Source organism: Tilletiaria anomala (genome assembly GCF_000711695.1).
Source record: "Tilletiaria anomala UBC 951 chromosome Unknown K437scaffold_187, whole genome shotgun sequence".
NCBI classification, from domain to species: Eukaryota; Fungi; Basidiomycota; class Exobasidiomycetes; order Georgefischeriales; family Tilletiariaceae; genus Tilletiaria; species Tilletiaria anomala.
Window position 1 is genome coordinate 1,836 of NW_013546835.1, and position 8,714 is coordinate 10,549.

At 57.9% G+C, this 8,714-nt stretch overlaps 3 protein-coding genes across 3 annotated transcripts; 1 reads left to right on the forward strand and 2 right to left on the reverse strand.

The window, feature by feature from the left end:
- Positions 1 to 516: 516 nt before the first annotated feature.
- Positions 517 to 3,225, forward strand: K437DRAFT_230001 (root hair defective 3 GTP-binding protein; the record flags this gene model as incomplete). Its single annotated transcript, XM_013384452.1, has 5 exons — positions 517 to 1,052; positions 1,117 to 1,243; positions 1,311 to 2,241; positions 2,344 to 2,570; positions 2,635 to 3,225. 5 exons carry the CDS (start codon positions 517 to 519, stop codon positions 3,223 to 3,225), a joined length of 2,412 nt encoding a protein of 803 aa, XP_013239906.1.
- A 970-nt stretch (positions 3,226 to 4,195) lies between these two features.
- Positions 4,196 to 6,656, reverse strand: K437DRAFT_64483 (uncharacterized protein). Its single transcript, XM_013384453.1, has 4 exons — positions 5,887 to 6,656; positions 5,778 to 5,814; positions 4,631 to 5,706; positions 4,196 to 4,556 (listed from the first exon to the last, which is right to left on the reverse strand). The coding sequence occupies exons 1-4, from the start codon at positions 6,518 to 6,520 to the stop codon at positions 4,453 to 4,455; spliced, it is 1,851 nt and encodes a 616-aa protein (XP_013239907.1). The 5' UTR covers positions 6,521 to 6,656; the 3' UTR covers positions 4,196 to 4,452.
- A 52-nt stretch (positions 6,657 to 6,708) lies between these two features.
- Positions 6,709 to 8,368, reverse strand: K437DRAFT_276913 (carbon-nitrogen hydrolase). Its single transcript, XM_013384454.1, has 2 exons — positions 7,762 to 8,368; positions 6,709 to 7,676 (listed from the first exon to the last, which is right to left on the reverse strand). Exons 1-2 carry the CDS (start codon positions 8,270 to 8,272, stop codon positions 7,108 to 7,110), a joined length of 1,080 nt encoding a protein of 359 aa, XP_013239908.1. The 5' UTR covers positions 8,273 to 8,368; the 3' UTR covers positions 6,709 to 7,107.
- Positions 8,369 to 8,714: the final 346 nt, after the last annotated feature.

An 8,714-nucleotide genomic window follows, 5' to 3' on the forward strand; every position in this document is an offset into this window, starting at 1 on the left:
GTGCCCATGCCAGTGTTTAGGACAACATCATACGAAAGAGTGTGGACACCGTCTTTGCCTGCTTGCAACCCTACCTTGGTCTCGCTTGAGTTGAACTTAGGGTTGTGTCATACCACGTGCAACCATGCGCGTGCCAGCAGATGATTGAATTCAGCGGATTAACACAACCCTCCCCCTAATGGACTCAATGATGGTGGTGATGTTGTCCATCACTGCCTCTCTTCAACACCATCCCTCAAGCGCATAGAGAACACAGTCCACAGATATTTATGGACGTGCGTATAGCCTGAGAAAACAGAGGCTCCCGCTGGTGCGCACATCATGGAGCAAGGGTTCCAACACGTGGCAGCGGGCCTCGCTGACGCTGACGCCGATGCCATGCCGCAAGCGCAGCCCGCGGCAGCAACGGCGGTCGCTAACGGTGACCTGACGTCGCCCACGTCGTCATCTATCGCAAACACATCAAAGAATCCCTTCCTGGCATCGAATTCGAGTATGAATACGAGTGCGAATAACATGCTGCCTCTATCACACTCTCTAGGGGCAGGCGGAGCAGGGCCAGCAGGGAGCTCATCGTCATCAAAGCATGCTCAGCGCTTGCAGCTCATCGACGAGGCGCAACAGTTCCACCCGCAGATGACTGCCTATCTCGAGTCATGGGGCCTGCACAACGTCGGCTTCGGCTACGATCTCTGCGCCGTGCTCGGCAGCCAATCGACTGGCAAGTCGACGCTGCTGAACAAGCTCTTCGGCACCAACTTTGACGTCATGGACGAGACCCAGCGAAGGCAAACGACCAAGGGCATCTGGCTCTCCCGCGGCGCCAACATGCCCGTCCTGGTCATGGATGTTGAAGGCACCGATGGAAGGGAGAGGGGCGAAGACCAGGATTTTGAACGAAAGTCCGCCTTGTTCAGTATGGCCAGTGCCGAAGTGCTCATCGTCAACATGTGGGAGCACCAGGTCGGCCTGTATCAAGGCGCCAACATGGGCCTCCTCAAGACCGTTTTCGAGGTCAACCTCGGACTTTTCCAGTCGAGCAAGCAAAAGAAGTGAGCTCATGGGCCCGGGGCTGCGATCTCATGCCTACGGACTGATCACGTCTGGCTCCTTAAGCTCTGGGCTGAAGGACAAGACTTTGCTGTTGTTTGTCATTCGCGATCACATTGGCGCTACGCCATTGCAGAACCTTCAAAACACGCTATTGGCTGACCTTGGTCGCATCTGGGAGTCTCTCGCAAAGGTGCGTAGCTTGTGCTCCTAGTTTCAGACTTTCCCTTGCTTAGAATCAATTCCTGCTCCGCTCGCAGCCTGAGGGGATGGAATCGTCGAACATCACAGAATTTTTTGATTTTTCCTTCACGACGCTCCCGCACAAGCTCCTGCAGCCGAAAGAGTTCGACGACCAGGTGCTCGCTCTGCGACAACGCTTCACTGACTCGAAACACCCGGGCTTTATCTTCAAGACGCAATACCACAAGCGCATCCCTGCTGATGGGCTGCCGCACTACCTCGCAAACATCTGGGAGCAAGTCGTCTCGAACAAAGACCTCGACTTGCCGACGCAGCAGGAGCTGCTTGCGCAATTCCGGTGCGATGAGATCGCTAACGTAGCATTCGCCCAGTTCACCTCCGACATCCGTGCCTTCCGCCGGCCCATCGAGGCGGGCGAAGTGCTGGAGACCCTCGGCGGCGACATGGCCGCGCACTGCCAGACAGCTCTGGCGGTGTTCGACAAGGACGCGTCGCGCTACCACTCTGAAGTGTACAAGCGCAAACGCCAGGAGCTGCTCGACAAGTTGCACAGTGCGCTGTCGCCATTTGTGCTTGGCCAGCTGAAGAATCTGCACAAGCGTGTCCTGGCGCACTTCAAACGTACTCTACTCGAGAATCTGCGTGGAGACGGGCACGACTTTGGCGAAGTAGTGCGCGTTGAGCGCGCCAAGGCCGAGACGGCGTTCGCGGCCGCCGCAGCGCTGCTTATGCTCGACGGGACCGACTGGAACACAGCGGAGGAGGAGGCGCAGCTGCGCGAGGACATCCAGCAGATCGCGGACCAGTGCAGGGTGGAGGAGACGAAGAAGATGATCGTCCTCATCGAGCGGAGCATCAAGCGCGCTGTCGCGGAGCCAACTGAGATTGCTCTGGGCAAGCCCGGACCCGAGATGTGGGATCATGTACTAGAGGGGTTCCGCCATGCGCTGCAGCAGGCCGAGGCGGCGTACATGCAAAAAGCGAAGAGTGCGTCGTGGTGGCACCGAGCAGAAACTGTCGCTTCCATTTAGCTTTCCGATTGTGTTTGTTGACCACCCTCGCTCGCTCATCCTCACCCCGATCTCACAGGCTTCAATTGCACCGAGGAGGAGAACAGCATCGCTCTCCGCTCCCTGCGGCAGAAGGCATGGCAGAGTCTACGCGCCAAAGTCGACGAGATAACCGCCGATTCTATCCTCGCGGCCCGCTTGCGCAACATTTTCGAGGATGGATTCCGCTACGATGAATACGGCACCCCGAGGATCTGGAAGCCTGAGGATGATATTGATGGGATCTTTCGCAAGGCTCGGGATGAGGTGAGCCTCGAGATAGAAACGACTTGATCCGATCGGTTTGCTGACGCCTTTCTTGTCTTCTCAGACTCTCGAGCTCATACCGATCTACGCACGGATCGAGCCAAAGGACGAGTCGCTCCTGCCGAGCATCCCATCTTCCGCTGACGACCCGGAGCAGGCAGCGGCTGTAGCACGCGGCGAGGAAGATGAGTTCAACTTTGGCGCCTCGCTCGTTGTCTTCTCCGAGACGCGCAAAGCCGATATCGGTACGCGCTTCCGCAAGGAAGCCGACGCGTATTACGTCGAGGCGAAGCGCAGCACTGTCTCGAGTATCGCGCAGGTGCCGTACTGGATCTACGGCGTCATGCTCCTGCTGGGCTGGAACGAGATCATCGCCGTCATCCGGTCGCCGATGTACTTCACCTTCCTGCTCCTCTGCGCTGGCGCAGCGTACGTCGTCTGGCGTCTCAACCTGCAGGGCCCGTTGCAGGCGGTCGTCACGGCTATCCTTCGAGAGGTGCATCGTCTCGCGGACGAGCAGCTCCGCGCGCACTTTTCGCAGCCCCTACTACAGCCGAGTATGCTCAAGGAAGAACCTGTACCCGCCAGCCTTTCTCGGCCCACTCCATCAGAAGCCGCGCCAGAAGAGATCGAGCTTAAGGAGAAAATCTTATGAGCGCCATTTACGCCGGGAGTGTTCAAAGTAAGCTCATTTGGGGGTTTCTGGGAGTAATTAATATCGCTTAGCCAAAGGCTGGTCTTTTCTAATTACAATTCGTCGATGATGTGACGCGCGGCCTTTGTGGTGTCTGCCAAGACGGAAGATGCGTGCTCCACAAAGCCTTCAGGGCCCGGTGTCCCTCCGGCCGCGCTGACGACGGATCGTGTTGCGCTGTGCAGCGACTCACTCGCATTGTATTCCAGCGAAGAGGCTGAGTCTTTTGCTGCATCGGTCAGTGATGACGAACCGGAGGCGGCAGCCTCGGGCGCAGAGTCTACGATCGATATGACTTCTTCATAGATGGACGAACCGAGGGAGTCGACAGCTTCAGTTGCCGCTACAAACGTACGCGAGTCCGTCGCTGTCACTTTTTCGACTCCGAATGAGATGGTGTCTAACGGGTCGTCAACAATGCTGGCGCTTTGCTTCACTGATGTTGTTGCCGCGTTGAAAGCGCCGGTGACAGAGACAGAAGCATCAGCTGCGGCAGTTGCAGCTGCGTCCGCATATTTTGAGGCGGACGTGGTCGCAGCGTTGAATGCGCTTTCCGCTGAAGAGGCCACGTCGGCTGCCGTGCTGCGGACTGCATTCTCTGGCTGCTTGACGGACGTTGTTGCAGCATTGAACGTATTTTCCACTGACGCAAAGATACCCGCTGCCATGTTCTGAACAGCATCAACGGGCTGGTTGACAGATGTGGTAGCAGCGTTGAATACGCCCTCTGCCGAGGGCGCGGCGTGAGCAGCCATGCTCCAGACCGCATTTGCCGGCTGCTTCACCGAAGTCGTAGCGGCATTGAAAGCGTCCTTCGTCGACTCCGTAGCGTCCGCGAGCGGTGAGCTCACAGCGCGACTGTTCTCCGAAACCGAAGTGGTCGCGGCGTGGTATACATCCTCGACGGCATCTTCAGCCTTGTCGAGCGCATCGCCGACGGTAGAAGAGACAGCTGCCGCGACGGAGCCTGCGTTGCTTCTGATACTGGCTGTCTTTGCTTCAGCAGAGCTTGCAGCGTTCGAAAAGGCCTTGCGGGCAACCAGCTCCATTTCGTCGATAAGGCCAAGCTTCTTGCGTGCGGACGAGACGGTATCAGTCAGCGATACGAGCACATCGACGCTAAATCTGGACGCTACATCGGCGATGTTGTCCGTCACGTCGGCGACGGGTAACCGATGACCCTCGCCTTTAAGCTCCGACAGCGCTGCGTTCGTGTAGTTGCGGATCTCGCGCGCAGCATCGTCGTACAGGCGCCTGGATCGCCTGACAAGTTCGTTGATGATTGTGGGGACCTGTGAGTAAGTGCAGCAGCGTCAGAATCCAAGGAGTGAATCGGAGAAAGTAAAGTTTCGGGCCAATGGACGACTAACATCGGGCTCCTTCTTGAGGTTTATTCCGAGTCCAGACTTGACGGGCCTCTCGCCTTTCTGCACGCCGAGCAGCTCCTCACGATACATGTTGGCCCGGACTTTGAGGCCCGCGTCCCATCCTTCCCAATCGTCTACGTTCTCGTGGTATTCGGTCTTGCCCATCGTCGATTCGAAGCTCTTGATGGCCGCATCGACGTAGCGATCGATCTCATCGGCGCTCGCGTGCGCCGCTGAGACCTCAGTGTTCACGAGCTTGCCCTTGAGCGCCGCCAGCCCTGAGCGCAGTTTGGCTGAGTCGGAGAACAGCTTGGACTCCTCCTTGGCGATGAGCTGTTGCGCCGCTGCGAGACGCTCGTCCAGAGGACGTGCGTCACGCTCGAGCGCGAGACGCTTGAAGCCGCGTTCGAGGCGCACAAGCGCGACACCCGCTTCCTCGTCGACGAATGCATCGACGAGAGCTGCAAATTGCTGCGGCAGCTCTGCTACCTGATGGTTCCGGGCTTGGGCGACGCGCTCAGTCCACAGTTTGAACTCCTTGCGGATGAGCTCGCCAAGTCCCGTCTCCCATAACTCCAGCTTCTCGGTCAGCACAGCCGATTCAGCTTCGACCCTTACCGCACGCTCGGCGGCCACGGCCGTGTCGTCCGACTGCTCTTTGCCATGCACTGCTTCGGAGGTCTTGGACAGCCGGCCAAGGACGCTATGGTCGTCCCGGGCTTGCTTGGCTTTCTTGACGGCGCCCTCAACCTTCTTGACCTTTTCGCTCTCGTAAGACTGGCCAGTGCCCACTGCGTCAGCCTGCAAGCGCGTCGCGTCGATGACCTCATCGGTCATCTGTCTGACCCTGGCGTTCCATAATTTTGCCAGAAGCTTGTCCACCTGCGGCCGGATTAATGCGGCATAGAAGCGGTAGATTGCCGGAGAAGCATGGTCGACGTAGAAGCGGTAACTATGTTTGGACAGTGTGATAATCTGCGGGTAAACTTGTTCGAGGTAAAAAGTCGATGAGACAGCCACAGACCGGACGACCAGATCATAGGAAGTCTGCACGTGCGGGTGAACGTCGCGCCAGCTACGTCACGGAAAGCATCGTCAGTCCGGGGTGTGACATCGAAGGTGCAATGAATCCGAGCATGTATTCACTAGATGTCATGGTATGGTTGGATTGTGCGTTGTGCCGCTTTGTCGGTGGCAGAGACAGTCGTATGTGTGGTTAGCACATCTGAGCTGTCTGAGCGGGTCGTGGACTCACTGAAAATCCGGGGCTGGACATGCGTCTCGTACTGTTTCTGCACCTTGCTGATGTGCGGATCAGCAAACCCCCTTGTCCTTCGCAATGCCTGCTTCTGCATTGGCAGCACGTGCTTCTTGTACAAATGTGTACCAGTCCACTGAGCGTACAGAGCGACCGGCTTGGCATGCTTGTACGCCGTCTTGACATATGGCCGAACGATGCGGACATACGGCTCGGCTTTGGCCTCCAGCTTGTGCACGTACGGAAGAACGAGCGGCTGCAGCTGCAGCTTGGTCTGCGCTAGGGTACGACAGACGACACGGTGATCGTTCGTAGCGTAATCGAATGCGAAGGGGCGCGAGGAGCAGTTCCACACCGCCGCGATGAGTGTGTAGAAGAACGCGACCCGAAAAAGGAAGGCGAAGAGGGTGCCTTTGACAGAGGCCTTGCGCTTGGTCGCACCACCTCGTTCCTTCTTTCTGCTGCTGCTGCCGCCGCCGGCAGAGCTGATCTCTTTGGCGGAGGAGCGTACCACGCCGCGAGGCATATCCGAGTTAGCGGGTGTCCGTGCCTCGTCCGCCCCAAAGCGCACCGGTGGAGTGGGCACGTTGGGCTGGCGTGAGGGCTGCGGCGGTGCGTAGCGCGAAGCCATCTTGTTGAATGCAATGCGTTGTCCAGCGATGAGGTTGCCTCTCGCCTCTCGGGGGCAACGTCTCGGCAAGCTGCACTGTGGCAACTGCTGCAGCTATATCAACGATCGACGATCAACATGGCACGGCTTGCCGTGGCTCGCATTGGGATAGTCACATAAGCGCATTAAAAATGGAGATGAATAACTACGACACACCACCCACCCATACCCTCGCGCTCTCTCTCGCTCTGCATTACTCCACGCAGTGTGCCACAGTCACTGGACAGCTGATAAGCGAGTGGAAGACACAGGCGCTGCGTGAGCTGTTGATGCGCGCAACCCTACAATGTGACGACCGCCCAATCCCATTTTGCACCGGATCAAAACTGCCACTCTACAGAAGGTGGGGGGGGGGACAAGGTGGGGGGAGAGGGGGCGCATCACCTGGCCTATTGTTGGGTTAGACGAGTGCTTATGGCCCTATGGTCCGTGTAAACAGAAAGAGGCTTGGAGCACCAACATGCCCACCAATCATTCGGGTTGATCGCCTTTCAAAGTAGAGCAACGAATAAGCAGATGTCGAAGTAGGTGTAGAGTATTACCTGTTTTCACCCTTGCAGAACGTTGGGATACACATGGAATTGGCGTTGCGTCATGATCGGGATACCCGACCTGGCCTCGTCTACCACTTTTGGATCCAGCGTCCACTTGACAATTCCTTCCTTCTCATCTGTCGTCGCGACCACCTGGGCCCATGGGTCGACGATGGTGCTATGTCCGTACGTCGGATACGCGCCGTCGTCGCTCCCGACGATTTTGTGCAGCCCGTCCTTGCTTGTCGTGCTCTTCTCGCTCGGCCGGGCAGGCGAGCACGTCGCGACGTAGATCTGATTGTCAGTCGCGCGTGCGCGCTGCAGCAGCTCCCAGTGTCGCGGACCCGTGGTAGTGTTGAATGCGCCTGGGTAGAGCATGGCGCCTGCCCCGAGGCGGGCAGCGATCTGAGCTAGCTCCGGGAAGCGCATATCATAACAGATCGCAAGGCCGAAGCGCCCGAATGCACAGTCGAACACTGTCACCCGGTCGCCTGCGGTCAGCGTTTCCGACTCTTTGAAAACCATCTTCCCAGGGATGTTGATATCAAAGAGGTGAATCTTGCGGAACATGGAGATGAGCCGTCCTGAAGAGCGGGCACACCAGTGACAAGCCTTGTCAGCCGAGGCTGAGGAAAGGCCAGGCCCTTGAAGCCAGACAGCCAGACGTACCTTCTTGATCGAATACCATGCTCGTGTTGTACAGCTTGCCACTGACATCGTCACGCTCTGGAATCGAACCGCCAACAAGGACGACGGACGCCTCTTTTGCGACCTCGCTGAGCATCTTAACGCTCTCGCTCTGTGTTGCAATCTGGCTGACGTCAATCGGGCCTCCTGCTCCAGCCTTTCCGTCCTGCTTGCTGCTTTCCACTCCGTCAATCGTCCACCTTGCCTCCTCCTGGCCAGGCGGCACCCTAGTAAGCGCAGGCGGTAGCCGCTTCTTGATCTTCTCCCACAGGCCACCGAGGCTCTCGGCATACGTCGGGAAGTGGTTGACGCCATAGGGAGAGTTAAAGCATTCGGGAAGGACGACCATATCTGCGCCACCGTCCTCCTTGGCGGCGCGCAGGACGGCTTCTCGCGCTCGAAGCAGGTTCAGAGACTTGGTGAGCGAATTCTGGCCGAGCTGAATGAGGGCGAGCCGCGTAGACCGCAGCGAGAGCGTCGGTGCTTTCGACATGGCGGAGTTCGGCAATGAGGCTCACAGTGCACAGAACCCTTCGTTACACTTGCTGAGGCTTTCGACCTCGCAATATTGACATACGCTTCGCCGCCGCGAACGCAAAAACCTTAACACATCGAGGCGTCATGAAGAGTGGTGAGAGCGTTTCGCATCTTGCGCACGAAGCAAGCCCCCGCAAGCGAAGTTGCAGGCCAAACCCCGGGGAGTCCCCTTCGGCTCTGGTCGGACTCCCCGGAATTCGAGCCGAATGCGACGCGAATGAGCGCGACGCGTTTAACTACGGCCAAAGTACGCCTCGTACATAGCCTATACCATTCACCACAGCTCTCCTGTCCGTGTCAACGTCAGGTCGCCGTGGGTATGATTCCTTGCATGACGCCGTGCCGGCAGCATCACTCATTGTGCCTCGCAACCATGAAGGCTTTAGCGGGTGACGAAG

What these genes read in the sequence shown, in the direction of transcription:
- K437DRAFT_64483 (XM_013384453.1), bottom strand. Translation starts at nt 6,520, where the DNA reads ATGGCTTCGCGCTACGCACCGCCGCAGCCCTCACGCCAGCCCAACGTG. An exon ending in TGTCCAGCCCCGGATTTTCA is followed by an intron (nt 5,815 to 5,886) that starts GTGAGTCCACGA and finishes CCACCGACAAAG; the next exon opens with CGGCACAACGCACAATCCAA. An exon ending in CAACCATACCATGACATCTA is followed by an intron (nt 5,707 to 5,777) that starts GTGAATACATGC and finishes TCCGTGACGTAG; the next exon opens with CTGGCGCGACGTTCACCCGC.
- K437DRAFT_276913 (XM_013384454.1), bottom strand. Translation starts at nt 8,272, where the DNA reads ATGTCGAAAGCACCGACGCTCTCGCTGCGGTCTACGCGGCTCGCCCTC. An exon ending in CATGGTATTCGATCAAGAAG is followed by an intron (nt 7,677 to 7,761) that starts GTACGTCTGGCT and finishes CCCGCTCTTCAG; the next exon opens with GACGGCTCATCTCCATGTTC.